We start from the raw sequence: 22,360 nt of genomic DNA, 5'->3' as shown, positions 1-22,360 counted from the left end.
CATTCTTCTGTAGCACCACATTTTGAAAGCTTCTATTCTCTTCTTGTCTAAGCTATTTATTGTCCACGTTTCACTTCCATACATGGCTACACTCCATACAAATACTTTCAGAAATGCCTTTCTGACATTTAAATCTATACTCGATGTTAACAAATTTTTCTTCTTCAGAAACGCTTTCCTTGCCATTGCCAGTCTACATTTGATATCCTCTATACTTCGACCATCATCAGTTATTTTGCTCCCCAAATAGCAAAACTCCTTTACTACTTTAAGTGTCTCATTTCCTAATCTAATTCCCTCAGCATCACCCAACTTAATTCGACTACATTCCATTATTCTCATTTTGCTATTGTTGATGTTCATCTTATACCCTCCTTTCAAGACACTGTCCATTCCGTTCAACTGCTCTTTCAAGTCCTTTGCTATCTCTGACAGAATTACAATGTCATCGGTGAACCTCAAAGTTTTTATTTCTTCTCCATGGATTTTAATACCTTCTCTGAACTTTTCTTTTGTTTTCTTGATTGCTTGCTCAATATACAGATTGAATACCATCGGGGATATGCTACAACCCTGTCTCACTCCCTTCCCAACCACTGCTTCCGTGTCATACCCCTCGACTCTTATAACTGCCATCTGCTTTCTGTACAAATTGTAAATAGCCTTTCGCTCTCTGTATTTTACCCCTGCCACCTTCAGAATTTGAAGGAGAGTATTCCAATCAACATCATCAAGAGCTTTCTCTAAGTCTACAAATGCTAGAAACTTGGGTTTGCCTTTCCTTAATCTTTCTTCTAAGATAAGTTGTAGGGTCAGTATTGCCTCACGTGTTCAAACATTTCTTCAGAATCCAAACTGATCTTCCCCGAGATTGGCATCTATCAGTTTTTCCATTCATCTGTAAAGAATTTGCGTTAGTATTTTGCAGCTGTGACTTATTAATCTGATAGTTCAGTAATTTTCACATCTGTCAACACCTGCTTTCTTTGGGATTGGAATTATTATATTCTTCTTGAAGTCAGAGGGTATTTCGCCTGTCTCATACATCTTGCTCACCAGATGGTAGAGTTTTGTCAGGACTGGCTCTCCCAAGGCTGTCAGTAGTTCTAATGGAATGTTGTCTACTTCGGGGGCCTTGTTTCGACTCAGGTCTTTCAGTGCTCTGTCAAACTCTTCACGCAATATCATATCTCCCATTTCATCTTCATCTACATCCTCTTCCATTTCCATAATATTGTCCTCAAGTACATCGCCCTTGTATAGACCCTCTGTATACTCCTTCCACCTTTCTGCTTTCCCTTCTTTGCTTAGAACTGGGTTTCCATCAAAGTTCTTGATATTCATGCATGTGGTTCTCCTTTCTCCAAAGGTCTCTTTAATTTTCCTGTAGGCAGTATCTATCTTACCCCTAGTGAGATAAGCCTTTGTCCTCTAGCCATCCCTGCTTAGCCATTTTGCGCTTCCTGTCGATATCATTTTTGAGACGTTTGTATTCCTTTTTGCCTGCTTCATTTACTGCATTTTTATATTTTCTCCTTTCATCAATTAAATTCAATATTTCTTCTGTTATCCAAGGGTTTCTACTAGTCCTCGTCCTTTTACCTATTTGATCCTCTGCTGCCTTCACTATTTCATCCCTCAAAGCTACCCATTCTTCTTCTACCGTATTTCTTTCCCCCATTCCTGTCAATTGTTCCCTTATGCTCTCCCTGAAACTCTGTACTACCTTTGGTTCTTTCAGTTTATCCAGGTCCCATCTCCTTAAATTCCCACCTTTTTGCAGTTTCTTCAGTTTTAATCTACAGTTCGTAACCAATATATTGTGGTCAGAGTCCACATCTGCCCCTGGAAATGTCTTACAATTTAAAACCTGGTTCCTAAATATCTGTCTTACCATTATATAATCTATCTGATACCTTTTAGTATCTCCAAGGTTCTTCCATGTATACATCCTTCTTTCATGATTCTTGAACCAAATGTTAGCTATGATTAAGTTATGCTCTGCGCAAAATTCTACCAGGCGGCTTCCTCTTTCGTTTTTTAGCCCCAATCCATATTCATCTACTATGTTTCCTTCTCTCCCTTTTCCTACTCTCGAATTCCAGTCACCCATGACTATTAAATTTTCGTCTCCCTTCACAACCTGAATAATTTCTTTTATCTCATCATACAGTTCATCAATTTCTTCATCATCTGCAGAGCTAGTTGGCATATAGACTTGTACTACTGTCGTAGGCATGTGCTTCGTGTCTATCTTGGCCACAATAATGCGTTCACTATGCTGTTTGTAGTAGCTTACCCATACTCCTATTTTTTTTATTCATTATTAAACCTACTCCTGCATTACCCCTATTTGATTTTGTATTTATAACCCTGTATTCACCAGACCAAAAGTCTTGTTCCTCCTGCCAGCGAACTTCAGTAATTCCCACTATATCTAACTTTAACCTATCCATTTCCCTTTTTAAATTTTCTAACCTACCTGCCCGATTAAGGGATCTGACATTCCATGCTCCGATCCATAGAACGCCAGTTTTCTTTCTCCTGATAACAACGTCCTCTTGAGCAGTCCCCACCCGGAGATCCGAATGGTGGACTATTTTACCTCCGGAATATTTTACCCAAGAGGACGCCATCATCATTTAATCATACAGTAAAGCTGCATGCCCTCAGGAAAAATTACGGCTGTAGTTTCCCCTTGCTTTCAGCCATTCACAGTACCAGAACAGAACAGCAAGGCCATTTTGGTTAGTGTTACAAGGCCAGATCAATAGCACAGGCGATTCTGAGGTACCATGATCGACTCAGACTGAAGCATTGATATTAGTATATGGTCCTCCATGAGTGGCAATGCAGGCACTGACTCTGGCATCTGGTCGATTGTATGGATTGTGAATACTGTCTACGTTATGCCATACCTGCTCGACCTGTTCCTGTAAGAGTTATTGTTGATGAGTCATATGAGTCACTTCTCACCCCCTCATATCCCACACATGCTCGATTGGAAAGAAGTCTGGAAACTGTACTGGACAGGGAAGTTGCTGCCCATATTGCAGAGCACATTATGTTTCACAGACAATATGTGTGCGAGCATTATCCTGTTGGAGCAACACATCACCTTTTTGTTGCAAGAATGACAAAAGGATGGGTATAATAACATTCTGCATATACCAATCACTGGTTAATGTCCACTCCAGAAACACAAAAGGTCAGTGAGAGTTGTACCTTATCACACCCGAGACCATTAGGCCTGGGTTGGGGCCAGTGTATCTTGGATGAATGCACTCTATGAGACAGAACTAATGAGGTCTACACTGCACACACAAACAACCATCACTTGTAAACAGATAGAATCTTCATTACTGAAGACCACAGCACACCGTTCCACCTTCCAAGTGATCCTCTTATGGCACCAGTCGAGCCGTGCACATCGATGTTGTGATGTTAGTGGAAGGTGGGCTAGAGGTTTGCGTTACCATAGTCCCACTGCTGTGAACTGGTTCACGCACCCTCTTATCTGTGCAACAATCTTGGCTGGTGACTAATACTGTGTGGGTGTCCAGAACCTTGTCTACACATGCGAGAAGGTTCATGTGACCACTGATATCAGAATCTTTGACGACTGACACAGAATGTCCAACTTGTATGGCACTTCTCTCAAAGGTCACTTCTGCCACTCTGAAGGTCACTATTTGATCCCTCTCAAGCTTGTTTAGTTGTCTGTGGGAAGCACGAGTGCATTTCCATGGCATGGCTGCCTGCTCGCTTCACACATTTGCACCACACTGAGCCTTCTGGCTATGAGCGCCACTATGCTGTCTGTTGGTGGACAATGTTGAAACTTTTATAAGTACATCTACAATCCCCTAGGTGGCATAATAGTAATAATAATAATAATAATAATAATAATAGTAATGTTATTGTCATTCAGCCATTACAGCAGTAGACAGTGTCAGGCAAATAATGCAATATAACTGTTAATTCAAAGAAAACAAGAAGCATGTCATTAATACTACAAAATTATATTACATTTTAAATAATCATGTATGTCATAGAATGGGTGAGCAACTAGCCATTCATACAGTTTTTGTTTGAGTGCTTGTTCAGGCAGTTCTTGTACATATTGTGGAAGCTTATTAAATAATTTATGCCCCATCAGTTCATAGCTGTTAAGTGACTTTAACAGTCTGTGGTAAGGAGTGTAAATGCATCTAATCCTTCTTGTGGTGTAGTAATGTATATTTTCTCTATGTTTTGCTTCCAGTAACTTCTTTTTTGGGTGGAGTAAAACATGGTAAATATATAGGTTTATTACAGTCATGATTTTTTGCTCACAGAGCAAGAGTTTGCAATGTGCTTTATATGGAGAACCAGTAATTATCCTAATGGTTTTCTTTTGTAGTATTAGGACGTCACACACTGAACACAAGTTCCCCATAAAATAATACTGTATGTTAGGATCCTTTGGAAAAACGCAAAATATGATATTCTGACATAATTTTGAGGTACCCAGTCCATAAGTCGCTGTAGCAAAACCATCACTCTAGACAATTTACCACTAACATATTCTACATGTTGACCCCAGGGTAATTTTTCATCTATATATACCCCTAAAAACTTAACACAACTAGGATCATCTGATGGAGGGTTGTCTTTTAGACTAAAAACAATCTGCTGCGTTTTGTTATCATTCAGTAGGAAGCCATTTACTTTAAACCAATAGGATGCTTGAGCCATTGTCTCTGCAACGCAAGCTTTGAAGCTACTGAAATCATTACTACAATCGAGGAAAGTTGTATCATCTGTATATAGTACTGTCATGGACTCGGTGAATGATGGGAGATCATTAATCGTTATCAGGAACATAAAAGGCCCCAGTATAGATCCCTGTGGCACACCTAGTGTAACTAATTCAATACTGGACTTTTCTTTACCTGCACAAACAGCTTGCTTGCGATCCTGTAGGTATGATTTTAATAGTTTAAGGCTGTTACCTCGAATGCTGTAGTACTCCATTTTTTCTAGGAGTATTTTATGCTCTTCACAGTTGAAAGCCTTATTTAGATCACAAAAGGTGACTTGAGCAAATCCTTTATCCTCAAACACTTGATGTATGTGTTTGACTACTGAGTCTATAGCATCAGCAGTTGACAAGATTTTTCTAAAACCATATGTGATTCACTAATTATTCATGTATTTTCAAAGTACATGTATAACTGTTGGTATATTACACATTCAAACACTTTAGAGAGAGCTGGGACTGTGGAAATTGGTCTGTAGCTTGAAGGTGAGTTGATATCTCCTTTTTTATATATTGGAACTCCCCTAGACACTTTTAGCTCATCAGGAAAATATCCCTCATATATACACTTATTTATGCAGTACGTTAAAGGATACACAATACTATCTATTACTTTTTTTAGAATGTTACAAGAAGTGTCATATATGTCTACACTCTCAGATGGTTTCAAATGTTTAACTATTTCTAGGACAAGACTAGTTGCGACCTCAGAGAAGATAAACATACTTGTATTTACTAGTGATTTACAGACATTTTTTGAAAGAATCTCAAATGAGCTAATGACACGTTTGGTGATAGCATTTCCTACTTCTTGTACTGATTTAATAAAGAATTTGTTGAATTTCTGAGGGCATACACTGATTTTTGTATTTCTTTCATCTTTAGTAACTCTATTTATTAGTTTACATGCAGTTTTGCATTTATTTGTGTAATTCTCAATACTGTTGAAATCGTGTGCTCTTTTGGCTTCCACAATGGCTTTTTTGTGCTTATTCCTACATTGAACATAGGCTGATCTGGCATGGTTGGTCTTCAGATTTTTATGTGTACTGTGCAACAACACAACTTAGTTTTTCAGATTTGTTAGTTTTGCAGTATACCATGGGTTTTGTTTGTTTATACCCTTGCCTTTGGAGCCTTTGTCGATTATTTTGCATTTATTTATCAGAATGCAGTCAGAAAAATCTTTCAAATATTAGTTTTGCTGACAGATCTTTACGTAGACTATAATTTGTGTCACCAGACCATTGACCAAACCAGTCTCTATTAGTAAGGGACTTACAAAACCTGTCAATTTTATCATTTTTGACTGGTCTAGTGATTACCATTTTTGGGACAGACTTATCAGTGTTACACTTATCAGCACATAACCTACTTATGTAATTTAATGATACAGAATCATGGTCTGAGAATGGGAATACTGTCACATCACATGATTCTTCTGTAGTATTGAAACTGACAAAGATATTGTCAAGACATGCTTCACCTCTTGTGGGTCTATTATTGATAAAGTGCAGATTGTACTGTGTTAGAAGATTATTGAGCTTAGTAACACTATGTTTGGCTGCTGTTACATCAAAATCTGCATTCAAACCTCCACCTATTACAATGTCATAATGTAACTATTTTGTCTTTCTAAATACATCTATCAGCATGTTCAGTTAAAAAAAAAAAAAAAAAAAAAAAAAAAAAAACACTAATGTTACCCTTATGTGATCTGTATAAGGCTATTATCAGTAACTTAAAATTATCACAAACAATACCAGTGGTTTCAAAATTCTGTTCATCACACAAATAGTCTAGATCCAACCTATTGATGGTGTGGCTGAGTGACTGGCTAGTATACAATGCCACACCACTCCTTCTATGCACTTTTATACAGTAACCATTCACTATTTTATAGTTATCTAGTTTGATAGCTGTAAGTTCACTCTCTGTTGCCCTGTGTTTTCTCAGACAAAAAATATCAAATTTGCTCCTTAGTCCAAAATTATTTACAATAAATTCTTTGTCTTTTACTCCTTGAACATTCAGATAGCAAATTTTAAGATCAGAATTGTTATTGTCTTTAGAATAAGCAGTTTCGTTAGGAGCTGCAAAATCTTTTACATTACCAATTTTATGGGCTCCTTCGTCTTGCTGTGTTCCACTAAAAAATCATGTAGGTGAAGAGGGGGCACTGTTTTCTGCTTACGCACAACACTTGATACTGCTTCTTCTGCTGTAGTTGTCTTCCCTCCTTTTGATGGGGATGTAGTTATCGTTGCTGGTGTAACTTCTGCTGTAGTTTGTGAAGGTGCTTCTATAGTTGATACATTATCTACTACTGCTTCTGATGATGTCAATGGTAATGATGATGGTTCCCATTCTGATGCTGATGTAGGCCTAATTTATTCTAGAGACGTAGCCAGAGATGTTTCTTCCTCATGTGCTGTTGGTGCAGTCTCCATTTGTTTTGTCATTGGCAATGAACCTATTGCAGGTAGTGCAAGTTTTTTGTGCATGCTCACCCCTACCACTTTTATTGCTTGGAGAATTTCTTTGGTCAGCGCTTTCTTGCCTAGCTGATTTCTATGCAGTCCATGTCTTTTAAAGTACCCTCTGTCAGAACTGCTTGCCTCAGTGAAGGTTGTGTGCACAAAACTGCTGCAGACCTTTCTGAGTTTTTGGTTTGTTGTAATGAGTTAACTATCTAAAAAATTAGTTTTGAATTAAGTCATGTCTGTGAGGAATGCTTATGACAAATACTTTCATTGATTGGCGACTCCATAATGTCCTGTGCACTACGACCAGATAATGGGTATACTTGGAAGGAGCCGTAAGCTTATTGACACCAGTGCTTACTAATTTAAGTTATAATTACAGCACTGAAGATGGTCTCTAAGTGACCGAAAATCGATTTTGTGATAATAAACAAAAATATATGACCAATGCTGTCTCTCCTTCCAAGTATACAAATACTTTCGCTTGTGACATTTTTCCTAGTGATTGTTTCAGTGCTTTTACAGTAAGGCTACTCTCGTTTTTATACACGTCATTACTTCCTCCAATTATGACACAGTTCACAACACTTTTTACTGCAGTTTCACAGTTTTTCAGCATTTCTCATAAGGGAGTTCCAGGTTTTGTAAATCCAGTGACTTTATAGTCTGACTGGATATCGGACATGATTGTAGCTAATCCCTTACCATGACACGTTGATAGAATGTAAATTTTTTCTTTTTCCTTCACTGTTTGTTCTTCTGTCTTCCATTCCTTGTTGTCACATATTATGTTAACACCATGTTTATGTTTAACAGGACATAATGGTAACAATTTGCCACAGACATTTTTTTGGTCCATAGACGTGTATGAGCAGTTTCCTGCAGCACTGAGATTTTTTTTTGTGGCATTTGACTGTCTGAATTTAACACCTCATATCTGTTCATTAGTGGAACATGATAAACATTCATATTTAACACAGGGCGGGAGCATTTCTTAGGCCTAATAAACAAACACTCCTGTTCGCAGCTTTGCGTCTCTGTCGGTATGTCCACATACTGAATCAAACTTTTCAGCATTTCAGCTTATTGTCTGGCTTTAGTTAAGTCATTTTGTAGTTCTTCCCTCACACTTATTTCAAGTCTTGCATTACACATCTCTAAGGCAGCTTCAGGACCTTTGGACTCAGTTCCAGAATCACACAAATTTTTACTAAGATTTGCTTCCGTGAAGCAACATGAATGATACCATTTGTGTGTCACTACACGTGTTCTGACACCTTTTATCACTTTTTTCACATAGTAGACAATTTACTGATGGTAATTTACTGATATTTACTGTGCAATCTACCAGTAAGTCCATGTGTTCCACCATCTTGAATTACACTCTAATGGCAACTGATGACCAAATATTGAAGAACAGTATGAGTAAGTTGGAACAATTCATTATGTATTCACTAAAAGTGATGGATGCAGGACTAAAGAGGTTATACACAATTCAGCCTCAGCAGCTAGATGGAGTGGACATGTGTGCAAGCTGTGCTTCTGTGAATGTATCTGATCAAAATGTTATTTGATCAAAATTGATGTCATCTTTCTACATGTACTAATTTTCCGGCAGTGTGTAAGTGAACCAAAACATAAAAATTTTGTGACTGAATATCTAGGTGCCTTAACCAATCCACAGATTTTAATGTGATTCATTGCAGTTTATTGACTCTACCACGAAATTTTGATAATAAATGCTCTTCAGTCAGGTGCTGCACAACAATCCCACAGTTGCACATCAGGACATCCCTGAATCCCCATTCATATGAACAGATACCACACCTTCCATGCCATGTACAGAATCAGAGCTGTCCATAGTTTCCTCGAAGGACCAAATCAACTCACAGTTTTGTTAGGATCAGTAACAAAGTGAGAATTTGCTGGAGGAAACTTCTGATATAGGTGTTCATTTTTTCCGCGCACTATACGAGATTGGAATAATAGAGAATTATGAAGGTGGTTCAATGAACCCTCTGCCAGGCAGTTAAATGTGATTTGCAGGGTGTCTATGTAGATGTAGGTATAGATGCCAAACCTTTTTCCATTCTTGGCACACATCACACACAAGAATCGCACCTCATGTTGACCATGGTGGCTTATTGGATTTAAGACTGCTGGTGGGTATATTCTGCAGCTGGGTACACAGAAGTAGGTTTTGATAAGTAATACACTTTTGGAACTCTCTGATTGTCTAATTGATGGTGATGCAGTATTATATAATACAGGCAGCTATGGAAGTCGTGGTGATTAGTAGCGCCACTAATTATTCTCATTGCTTGATTTAGTTTAACATCAACTTTGCTTGCATGTGCACTGTTTTTTCCATGCTGGAGCACAGTACTATGTTGAAGAGTGGACCAGCGCCAACATAGCAGTACAAAGAGTATCTGCGTTTGCACCCCATCCTGACTGAGCTAGTTCTCTAATAATATCAGTTCTTGTGTTCACTTTTTTTACTATATTTTTGGTGGTTCTTAAAAGCAAGGATCCAGTCCAAAATGACTCCCAAGTTTTTAGGTGTGGGCTATGTTCCAGAGGGACATTTTCAAAGATCACATTTAATTTGTGATTTGCTCCACAGTTCTTATGATGGTAAGAATTTACCTCTTTTTGAGATGGATTTGGCTTCAATCTCTAGTACTTGAAGTAATTATCCATTGTATTTAAATCTGTCATAAAAACTCTTTCATACTCCGTCAGGTTTCCTGTTTGATATGATAAGCTAGTTCTAGATCAACATGAAATTCTATCTTTTTAACATTTATGTTGGACGTATCGCCAGTATAAAGGTTAAAAAGGATTGGTGATAGCATAGAGCCCTGCAGTAACCTATCATTCAACCTTTGCCATCTACTTCATTTTACTCCAAGGGATACTTGGAATCACCTGTTGATAGGGATGCTGTCCATTAGATTAACCAATACTTTGCATGGTAAGGTCCCTGCAAATTTAAGTAGCAGGTTGTGGCACCGTAAGGTATAAAATGTGTCCATAAGATCAACAAATGCTACTGCTGTCCGTAGTTTGTGCTGGTAGCCTGCTTTGATAAAGGCTGTTAAAATCAATAACTGAACTGATCATAGCTGCTGCGATTCTTTTGAAAACCAGCTTGTTGGAGTGGAATTACTTTGTCTTTTAATGACTGGGTTTGATTTAGCAACATTCATTATAGCAGTTTATAAAATACACTAAGTAGTCATATAGGTCTTTAATGTGATGATTCATTGCCAACTTTGTCAGGTTTTTTGGCAGTTATTACTTTTGCAGCCCTTAATTTTGTTGGCAGTTTTCAGATAATCAGAATCATATTATATGGCTGTAACAAGCACTGCTTACAAGGGAACCTCCCCATCAAACCCCCCTCAGATTTAGTTATAAGTTGTCACAGTGGATAGGCCTCGAAAAACTGAACACAGATCAATCAAGAAAACAGGAAGAAGTTGTGTGGAACTATGAAAAAATAAGCAAAATATATAAACTGAGTAGTCCATGCGCAAGATATGCAACAACAAGGATAGTGGGAGCTCAGGAGCGCCGTGGTCCCGTGGTTAGGGTGAGCAGGTGCGGAACGAGAGGTCTTTGGTTCAAGTCTTCCCTCAAATGAAAATTTTACTTTCTTTATTTTCGCAAAGTTATGATCTGTCTGTTTGTTCATTGACGTCTCTGTTCACTGTAATAAGTTTAGTGTCTGTGTTTTGCGACCGCACCGCAAAACCGTGCGATTAGTAGATGAAAGGACGTGCCTCTCCAATGGGAACCGAAAACATTTGATCGCAAGGTCATAGGTCAACCGATTCCTCCACAGGAAAACATGTCTGATATATTCTATACGACACTGGTGACGGCATGTGCATCACATGACAGGAATATGTTGTCGACCCACCTAACTTGTACACTCGGCGAATGGGTAAAAAGATTCTTCTACCTTGCCCGATTTAGGTTTTCTTGTGGATGTGATAATCACTTCCAAAAAGTGATGAAAACATAAGAGTTTGTCACATAAACTGCAACAAATGAATTGTCTGAAAATAAAAAATTAAACTTTTCACTCGAGGGAAGACTTGAACCAAGGACCTCTCATTCCGCAGCTGCTCACACTAACCACGGGACCACGGTACTCCTTAGCTTACATTACCCTTCATGTTACATATGTTGCGCAAGGACTACTCAGTTTGTATATTTTGCTTATTTTTTCATAGTTACACACAACTTCTTCCTGTTTTCTCGATTGATCTGTATTCAGTTTGTCAAGGCCTATCCACTGTGCCAACTTATAACTAAATCTGAGGGGGTTCGATGGGGAGGTTCCCTTGTTAGATTTCAGGCCTGTATTTTTCATTGAACTCTGTATTCACTTCATCAAAACCAGTCACTTTGTTTACACCCACACTTTTCAAAGCTTCCTCCAGCTCATCAGTTGTGAACTTGCATGAGATCTCTGTATGGGGGAGTAGCTGAGGGCACTTGAATCATAACTGTGTCCCGACAAGTCTACTCTGGTTTTTGTTCATAACTGCTTCAGACTTTTGCAAAAAGTGTGTTGTGGCTTTGGAATAATGTTGCATTGATATCACTCAGGCTTAGAATATGCATCCAGTTCATTCTTTAGTTGCCAAAATTTGTGACTTAAGTGCATGAAATTGTGACTCTCTGTAACTTCTTCACTTCTCTCTCCTATGCTAATTAAGACTTGGAGAAGTTCATCTGCTGTTTTTTTTTAATGTGTAACTGGATGGTCCTCATATAACTCACCATACTGATCCATATCATCCTGTTTCCACTGGATTTCACTCTTTTATTTTTTTTTGCTTCTTTGACAGCTTTAATAAATTAGTAATTTGCGCAGGAACTAGTTCAACAATCACATCCAGTTTACAACATATTGTAGACAATCCACTTTTTTAAAATTCCTTCAATCTTTAGCAGTTGATCTTATTTGTGGTATATGGACGCCATAACCGATAAAAGTGGACTTATGTTGGATGTGGAGTAAAGAGCGTATTATTTTCCTATTTGCCAGTTAATTTCTATTAGCATGGCTGCTCTCTCTTGCTTGCTTGGTCTGATGGTTCTGGCTGCCATGTACTACTGTTTCTTTTCCCCTACTGCTTGGCTTATGAGAGAGCTGAGGTTTTAGTAGTCTTCCATAACTGCCATAGGTGTCACATGTGGGGGTTTGTCATACTTATTTCATCAGATTTTTTTCTTCATTTCCTTGATGCTATGGCACCACTTGATGTACTTCTCAATTGTTGTGACGTCCTTTCCCAGAAGAGCTTGGTACATGTTGTCTGCGATTCCTTCCATCAAGGGTGAGATTTTGTCGACTTCTGTCATATTTGGATCCACAATGTGCTATAGGGCCAAAACATTCTGTACGTTAGACTGTGTCATTTCCCCATGATGTTTGGCCCTGATCTTCAGTTATTCTCCCACTAAGCAGACTTGTTGCTGATTATCATCAAATGTTTTCCTGAGTTGACCTGGAATTTACTCCAGCTAATGAGCTACTCCTCGCTGTTCTTAATCCACTGCTGGGCTGTGAAATCTGAGTAAAAGTAAGCATTTGGCAAACACATTATGTCATCCTAAGTGTTTTATTTGGTGACTCAGTTGAATCCTTTGAGCCTATTTGTCAGGCTGTGATCAGCATCTCCAGAAAACACTGACAGATACTGATTGTGCAGCTGACTTGCTGGTGCTTAGAAACCCTAAATGTACAGGTCTTGGGAGCAATGTACTACATGTATATTGGTTTCTGTCCATGTAGTGACAACTTCTGTCTTGCCTGGTTGTAATGTGGAGGTTTTGAAGCACTCATTGTCTCCATCAATTGATGTCATGCTGTAACCACAATCAAGTCAAAATCAGAAAGCACGATCATCAACAAAGTACACTACTTAACACAGAAAATGTGTACTGTGAACAGTGATGTATAGGCAGAACAGAACTGAACTCCTGGATAGAGAGTGCTGCTGTTTATGCAAATGTAGAATATTCCTGAACATGAAACCATTACAAACATAAAAAAATTCAAGGACCTTCCAGAAAGAACAAATACTGAATAACAGATAATTGCTGGTAGTGGGGTTGAGATGGCATTCTACAGTATGCCAACCAGTGACATTAATCATATGCCACACTACAGCCAGCACAGTTCTTGGTATCATTATTTACCTGTAAATTCATTGTGAAGAATAATATATGTGAATTAGTGTGTAGAAACAAAAGTAACAAAATTGGTGACTTTAATGATGAACATAACAGTAACAGTTGCAATATTTATTATTTACTGACAAATCAGAACCAGTTTCAGTCTCACAGAAAGCCATTATGAAGTGGAGACAAAATGATCTGATCAAGTACACCTCATGTCCTGCCTAAAACTTGAATCTGACAGTACTTCATGGGTACCTAGATGCTTTCGTATTCTTGATATTAAGGATGTAATAGTTTTAGAATAGGTATGAATTTTTCTTCTGTAGTAAAGTATACACTGAAATGGAACTTTCTAACAAATAGAAATGTTGTTCCAGTTGTGACTCCCTAGAAATCTTGATGTTTTAAAATTTATGCCTGATAATTGACAATGAGAGCTAAATGTAAAGTAATTTAAGTTTCTGTTTGTTAAATATCAACCACAATCTGAATGCATGGAGTTTGGAACTAGCGACAAATACAGCAGGAAGTTGTTAACACTTCTTTTGTAGGTTAAACCAAGTTCAGTAGGTCAGATTCATTAAGCAGAATGCTTCAAAACACATTACATTTGCAAAGATCTGAAGTATTTGCAACTAAAAAAGTCTTCTGATATTTTTTAAACTGAAGAGTGACAGTGTGGCTTACAAAGAAATATACTGTGAGATAAACTGATTGTAATATTATTCAAAAAATATATGTGTCAAAATTATATGCTGATAAGGAGACAGAGGTGTTAATCTGTATAATTTCTGTTATCAACTATGTGGCTCTGACACACACCATTGGTGGCGAAAGATGTGTATTATTTTTACTTCAGTAGTAGGCAGGCAGTATGGACATACTGTCTCTCTATGTCCCAATTTTTTTACTTGCATAATCTTCCAGTATAATGTCATTGTAGAAATTCTGCATTTACAATAAGTCAAATGCATGTTTTTCGGCCCTTCTAGAACATGTATTAATAGTATTTATTTAACAGAATTAGTAATAGTAACAGTAGTAGAAATAGTGTTACTAATAATATTTTATTTCATAGAATTTTTGCATATTTTCTCCTGTCATCTCTGTTGTTACTTTGCTTACTGTGTCCAGCAGTGAATTTGTGAAAAATGTGGTGCACTCATTCTTTCACTAGTCAAAGTTTGTTGCACACTCTTTATCTCAAACTTTGTCGCACATTCTTTATCTTTACATTTTTTTCTCTGCTGTTCAGTAGTTGACACCATGATATTTGTTACTTCTGCGACCAATCACCTTTTTTTTTACCTCATAGTGTTTTTCCATCATTCCTTCCTCTCCAGCGCCCTTTATACAGCCAATGCCAGGTCCAGATTGGTATGATACATCTTCAGTATCATCAAGAACCAACCATACGTACAAATAAGCTACTTTGTAATAGGTTTGCCTCTCTCAAGGTCATTTCATAGCTGCTGCCAGCTTCCTCTCCCCCCCCCCCCCCCCCCCCCCCCTTCAGCCTTGGGAGGAATCCATGTTCCCATTTCGTCTACATGTAGTTCACATAGCCAAATGCGACAAAGTGTTTGTTCAACATGTAACTGAATCAGAATGTGGAAAACTGCCTATAACCATATCCAGGCTGGCACACCAGCTCCCATCATTAATCTGTGAGGCAGTTTTTATCCAGGGCTGGTGTGCCGTGTCCCAGAAATGGGCACTTTAACTTGCTCAGCTATCTGTGTGTGTGTGTGGGGGGGGGGGGGGGGGGGGGGGGGGGGGGGGGGGGGGGGGGGGGGGGGGGGGGGGGGGAGGGGAGGGGAGGTGGGGTAGTGCTTTCTCATTTATTTTACAACTTTAGACATCATACATTATTCAGAACTTTGTTGCCAGGTTATTTTCTTGTTCACATTTACTTCGTAATCCGTGAAATTAATAGTATCTTTTATAAGCAGATTGCATTCTGAAACTACCAAGCAGATTAAAACTACATGCTGGACCAAGACTTGAGCCTGAACCCTGGCTTTTGTGGGCAACACTCCTACCAGCTGAGCTATCCAATCACCTGCCCTCACAGCTTTACTTCCACCAATACCTCTTCTGCCTACCTTCCAAACTTTGTACATAGTGAAACTTCCTGGCAGATTAAAACTGTGTGCTGGACTGAGACACGAACTCAGGACCTTTCCCTTTCGCGGGCAAGTGCTCTACCAACTGAGCTACCCAAGCATGAATCACACCCCGTCCTCACAGATTTACTTCTGCCAGTACTTCGTCTCCTACCTTACAAACTTAACAGAAGCTCTTCTGCAAACCTTGCAGAACTAGCACTCCTGAAAGAAAGGATATTGCAGACACATGGCTTAGCCACAGCCTGGGGGATGTTTCCAGAATGAGATTTTCACTCTGCAGCGGAGTGTGCACTGATATGAAACTTCCTGGCGGATTAAAACTGTGTGCCAGACTGAGGGTCAGGCACACAGTTTTAATCTGCCAGGAAGTTTCAAATCAGTGCACACTCCGCTGCAGAGTGAAAATCTCATTCTGGAAGCATCCCCCTTTGTACAAGGTATCTGCATACCTTGCTGGAGGAAAGAAGCACTAGTCTGTTGATGTATGCAGCTTTGAGGGCAGGTTGTGAGCTGCACCCATATTTCACATCCAGTAAGAGTGTTGTCCATGAAAGGAAAGATTCCAGGTTTGAGTCCCAATGTGGCACACAGTTTTATTTTGCCAGAAAGTGTCAAAACAGTTTGCACTCTACTGCAGAGTGAAAGATTCTTTCTGTGAGAATGCATTCTATTGTTGCTGTACTTATATAATGGTAGTAATGAGAAATGTCCTGAAACCATCATTCATTTTGAAACCATAAAATCATTTTTATAATTTTTTGGAAGAGTAGATCACTATATGTCTGCATATTACTGTATTTTTTCTGTTCAGTCTAGATTTCAGCTTCACTCCATTATCAAGTGCAATGTTCTTATATTGTTAACATCATTTTGCTATGTACTGTGCAAGATGACAAATACATGATTCAACATACTTGCTTAACATTGTCATAAGTGGCACGAAAATAATGTCTTCTAGGAATACAGCTCATTGATGTGCAAGCACATCATACCTGGTAAAATCAGCCCAAAGCAGGTAAATACAAGACGAGCACATGCATATGTTAATATACAGTCTAATGGTGGTGTATCCTTTCGTAAAATACTGTATGACCCTGTTCAGCACCATCGAAAACTTTTCATTCTTATAAATTTAAAGTCTTTATTAATATACACTGACGGGAAAATATTGCAACATCAAACAATGATTAATGTAGAATAATGAAATTTTGGGAATCATTTCCCTGTGTAACACATTTAAGTGATTAGAATTGCAAGATCACAGGTTAATATAAGTGTGAGATGAGCCATGGCAAACGTGAAATGCTAGCACATTAATAACCAGTGTAACAGCTAGAATGTTGAATGCAAGCATGCAAATTTGCATGCACTGTATTTTAAAGATGCCGGATGTTAGTTTGTGCGATGGATTTCCATGCCTGTGGCACTTGGTCAATACATGGATAGTTAATGCTGTTTGTGGATGATACCAGAGTAGTTATTGCCCGATGGTGTCCCATATGTGCTTGATTGGAGATAGATCTGGTGATCAAAAAGGCCAAGCCAATATTTTGATACTCTGTAGAGCATGTTGGGTTACACCAGCAGTATGTGCACGAACATTATCGTGTTGGAAAACACCAACTGGAATGCTGTTCATGAATGGCAGCACAGCAGCTCAAAACACCACATTGACATACAGTTTTGCAGTCAGGGGTGTGGGATAACCATGAAAGTGCTCCTGCCATACAAAATTGCACCCCATATCATAACTCCAGGTGCAGGTCCAGTGTGTCTTGCATGCAAACAAGTTAGTTGCAGGTCCTCAACTGGCTTCCTCCTAATCAACACATGGCTATCACTGGCACTGGGGCAGAACCAGCTTTCATCAGAAAATGCAACAGAGCTCCACCCTCCCTTCCAATGAGCTCTTGCTTGACACCAATGAACTTACAAATGGTGGTGGTTTGGAGTCACACTATTGGCCATCTGGCAGGGAGCTGTCCATGAAATAACTGATTTGTAACAGTTATTTGTGTCACTGTTGTGCCAACTGCTTCTCAGAGTATGGCTGCAGATGCAGTTCAGTGTGTCAGAGCCACACGCCGAACACAATGATATTCCCTCTCACTAGTGCCATGTGGCCATCTACAGCCCTTACTTCTTGCAACCATACATTCTCTTGACCACCGCTGCTAGCAACTATGTACAGTAACTACTTTCCTGCCAAGTCCTTCTGTAATGTCACACACGGAACATTCAACTTCCTGTAGTCTTATTACATGCCTCTTTCAAACTCAGTGAGGTGTTGATAATTGCATCTATGTCACCTTAAAGGTATTCTTAGCTAACATCAACTCCACATCCAATCTCAAAGATAACTAATGCTCATGACCTTTACAGCATGTATTTAAAACAAACCTGATTTTCATCCTCATAGTGGCACTAATAGCGCCACTCTTATGCAACTGGCACAAAATTTGAATAGACATCATGTTTCTGATATAGAAACACACCTACCAAGTTTCATTTATGCTGCACAACACCTTCTTACTGTGATTTTTTTTCTGCAGTGTATTTCTGTATTGTATTTTTATTTTGGTTTATTTTCACAATAATGGACTATTTTCTGTTTTCTTCTTAAATAAATGGTGGTTTTCCTCATTCCAGGTACTTAGCATTACGCAAGGCTGCAGTTGTATTCCAGAAGCACTGGAGAGCACGCGGACCACGTATTCACTACAGGACTATAAGACAGGGATACCTGAGATTACAGGCACTAATTCGTTCCAGACAACTAAGGCATCAGTTCAAATTAGTTAGCACACATATTACAAGATTACAGGTCAGTGACTATTAGTATTTGATATTTTATTTCACTTTTGGAAATTATGAAGCATTTCAGCTGGTGTAAGGTAACGTAAGGCAGTGAAACTAACTTTATTACCTCATTAACACTAGAACAATAGAAAATGTGACATCCCTAGAATGGAAGGAAGGGGTCTTTTGACACCTAATTGAGATACGCATTTACAATCCACAACATGATTAGAGTTAAACCTATATATTTTCCGTTCATCTACCCAGAAATGTGATGTACTTCCAAAGTTCTTAACTTCTTCGTTTATTTCACTTGTTTGTTTTGAAACTCTGAAATTAAACTGGACATTGTTATTTTTCTTACACTTTTCTGCAAGCAGATTTATGCGTTTCTCTCATTTGCCACTGGTCTTTTTTCTTTGCACAAACAATTTGAAATGTTTTTTTGTTTTTTGTTTTTTTTATTTCTCCTAACTTTCTTGCTCCTGTCTTACTCTTTGTTGTTCCCCATTTGTGAGCTCATCTAATGGATCCCTTCAGATTATTTTTGGGTATATGACTGTAGATGATTCACATGTTTATTTCAATCATGTCTAGGATTTTTTAAAAGATATGCATCATTCATCTCCTGCAAGTGACATGAGTTGAATATTAATGAATCATTTAATCTACAATGACTGCACCATACATTGTCACATTATAAAAGGTAACAGTTCAGGTTTCTTCCTTCTTCACTCACAGCTACTTCAGGTTTTAATGTGCTGACATTACTGATGGTGTTATTCTTCTTCCTTTGGTGCACTGTCAGGGTGCTATGTGGCTTATCAGTCTTCCTCCAGATGGTGGTGGAATGTAAGTCAGAATTATTCTTCTTACACATTTGGGGAGATTTCAAACAATCGTATTCATTCTACCCACTAATGAAGTTTTCTTCTGTTAAAGTTTCTTGGTAAGCCAAAGGGTTGTTAGGAAGTTATCTGCTGTTATGTTCCTTCCTTGGTTTAAATATGACTCTATGAGGCAAGGAATGACATACTTTCCTGATGGCTGGTTGTCTGGTTGGACTTTTTCCTTTCACAGGTATGGGAAGGCATTGCAATGCCATGTCTGCAGCTGTTCAAAATTTGGGCCAATATTTGCCAGGTTTGTTTGACATAAAATGGGTAAACCTGCACCTTACTTTGCTTGGAAGTAACTGTTCATCAACAGTGGTATTGTCACTAGGGCAGTAAAAGTGTGGGCAGTTTTGCATGAACTTGTTCCATATTTCAGAAATAAGAATGAACTTGTCAGCAGAAATGTTTTGAGTTTGGGATGACTTCTCATCAAAGATGAGGTATCTGATAAGTGAAGTCAATAAGTACTGATGGAGTCAGCCACTTGGCATATACAGGATATCATACTTTTTTTGTCAGAAGTTCAAAGCAACTCTTTGACTATGTGATGCCAAGTTATCAACCTTCTATTCTGTTCCATATCTAGCTATCATCTTCATCGTTGCACAATTTGTCTGCTGGGACAGTTGCAGAAAGAACTGAGATGGGGAGTCGTCTACTGATGTAGTACACCTCCTCACTTCATCGTCAGTTGTCTCTGGCAGAAAATCACCATCCAAATCTGATAAGCTGCCTTCTGATTCAATATTTACGTTCTCCAGAATATGCAGTATCTCTTCTCTAGTAAGACCATGCTGACACAACATAACTGAAAACACATGTCTCACTGATGATGTGAGCAACAAGAACAGCACATGAAATACGACTGGAAAGTTATGTTACAGTGCCCAGCCTGGAAACTTTTCTAATAAAGTGTCAAAATTATTTGAAGAAATGATTATTGTCCAAAATAAAATGGAATGAAAGTACCTTAGTGGTCCTGAGAACACTAATATTCTATAAAGGTGTTATGCCAGGGGTCAGTTGGCCCCTCCCATTGTTCAAGGTGTATTTCATGAAATTTCCATGAAATTGTAAACATTCAGGAACTGCAGAACACTATTGTCAAACATAGAAGAAATGAGGAAAAACCAAAATGGTTGATGGAAAGATGTTTAAAATTGATTTTGTCATTGTGGAAATAAGAACTAAAAGGTGTCTTTTGACCTCTGTTGCTGCTCTAATATTAAGTGTGTACTTAAATCACTAAATATTGAATCAGGGAAGACATGAAATGCAGGAAAGGCATTGAGAGAAATAATTATAATTGGGATTTAGATTCCAGAGTTTTTCTTTTCACAGTTACATTTTGGTACTCTTATAGGTTGCACATTTAAACACTAAAATAATAAAATAATTCAGGCATAGAGACAAACATTTAGCAGGCATGATTTATTAAATTATTATGATCAGAATTTTCTGGTTTATAAAGCAGCCTTCAGACAAAAGATTTTTACTGGCAGTTGATGTGGCTATTTACAACAAAAAGTGTGAATCTCCTTTGTGTGTGATTCGTCAAAATTCAAATCTGCAAAGGACTTATCCACCTGACACATGAGATATTAAACAAATATCAGATTACTGCAAAAAGTATGTTTTTACAGTTTATTCAGCATTTTAAATGTGGATGAAAATGTAGGCAATGAGACTGATTTGGCTGCTATGATAATAGTTTAACAGAATGAAACGCATATTAAAGAGGATGGTGGGGGATATGAGGAAAAGAATGTTTGTGGTTTGACTTTATACTATGCAGTACATGCTAATAATAAAAATGATGCTATCTGTTTATGAATCCATATCAACAGTCTCAAGTGTACACTAATGAAAACATGCTATTAGCTGCACTTTACACGTTGTTAGTATCTGACATCTTTTATCTTGTATTTTTGCTGATATCCACTCTTAAACAAGATTATCTGTTGTGATAACTTCTAGCTAGTGTGACAAGTGTTAACCAAATTCCAAGTTTCTTTTGATGTGTTGACAGGACTCATGATGCATATTGTTTATCTACTTGCAACTTATGCATTGAGTTTTGTCAATTTTGTATATGTTTAATGTACTGAAAATAAAGACTTACACTGGGGAGTGAACTTGTCACTCACATCAATTTTTGAAGTATATCGTAACATTTAGTTTGAATGGACTGATTGCAAACCTTTGTACATACTTCTAGATGTAGAACAGAAATGAGAGAGAGAAGCAAGACAGTGATCTGTCTTTGGCAGATACATCAATAACAGCTAAATGGAAGAACTGAATTTGATCCTCTAATATGCAAACAACTTCCATTCTTTGGTTCATATGTACAAAAGATGGTTTTCAGTTTTATTAATTCTTATTTGTTTCAGGCAAGATGTCGAGGATACCTTGCTCGCAAAATGTTTAAGGAAAAATCTCAGGCAAGTAACTAACATTTCTCTTCAATCTAAAATAATTATTTCAAGTAAGATTAGTTTTTGTAGTAGTATTTATTTGGCTTCAATAACATTACAAAATTTATGTAGGATTTGTCCCATCTGTATGTATAATTCCCAAGAACTTCTGTTTTAAATGTATATGTTCAAGGTAAGCTATTGATGCTAGAATTGCACTGGCAGCTATCATTCATTTATTAGAGCCCTTTACAATATTAAAAATGAATATATAAATTCCACGAGTTGATTATTTTTGTTGTATGAAGAAGACAGGTTATTATCTGTGTTTGACTTTCTATTATATGGTTTTATATAACTTTTCTGTCATGATATCATAATGAGTTATTAAAAGCAAAAACTCATTACTGTTTGTAAGAATGGATGTTAGCAGAAGCTGACTTAATGAATATGTACCATTAGATTGCAAAGGTCCATTGTAATCTTCTTAGAGCTTGGTATGACCTTATTGTGCACTTTTCCTTGCAGTACTGTTAGCATTTTCACTTTTCTTCACATCATTTCTAATGGAAATCAGGAAAGCCAACCAACCACTTACTTGCAGTTGATTTGATTGAAAGCCGCCACATAT

General features: G+C 37.9%; 1 protein-coding gene across 1 annotated transcript in view; it reads left to right on the top strand.

The window, feature by feature from the left end:
* LOC124798932 (myosin-VIIa-like) overlaps positions 1 to 22,360 on the top strand; it is a 393,313-nt gene that overhangs the window by 144,109 nt on the left and 226,844 nt on the right. The window contains exons 16-23 of the mRNA XM_047262466.1: positions 18,267 to 18,441; positions 20,398 to 20,450; positions 20,574 to 20,675; positions 20,765 to 20,854; positions 20,956 to 21,022; positions 21,108 to 21,167; positions 21,706 to 21,760; positions 21,862 to 21,922. Of these exons, the coding sequence (XP_047118422.1) occupies positions 18,267 to 18,441; positions 20,398 to 20,450; positions 20,574 to 20,675; positions 20,765 to 20,854; positions 20,956 to 21,022; positions 21,108 to 21,167; positions 21,706 to 21,760; positions 21,862 to 21,922 (663 nt within the window). The remainder of the gene's footprint in view (positions 1 to 18,266; positions 18,442 to 20,397; positions 20,451 to 20,573; positions 20,676 to 20,764; positions 20,855 to 20,955; positions 21,023 to 21,107; positions 21,168 to 21,705; positions 21,761 to 21,861; positions 21,923 to 22,360) is intronic.

Source organism: Schistocerca piceifrons, chromosome 5, assembly GCF_021461385.2.
Source record: "Schistocerca piceifrons isolate TAMUIC-IGC-003096 chromosome 5, iqSchPice1.1, whole genome shotgun sequence".
NCBI lineage: Eukaryota > Metazoa > Arthropoda > Insecta > Orthoptera > Acrididae > Schistocerca > Schistocerca piceifrons.
This window is presented reverse-complemented; position numbering and strand designations above follow the sequence as displayed.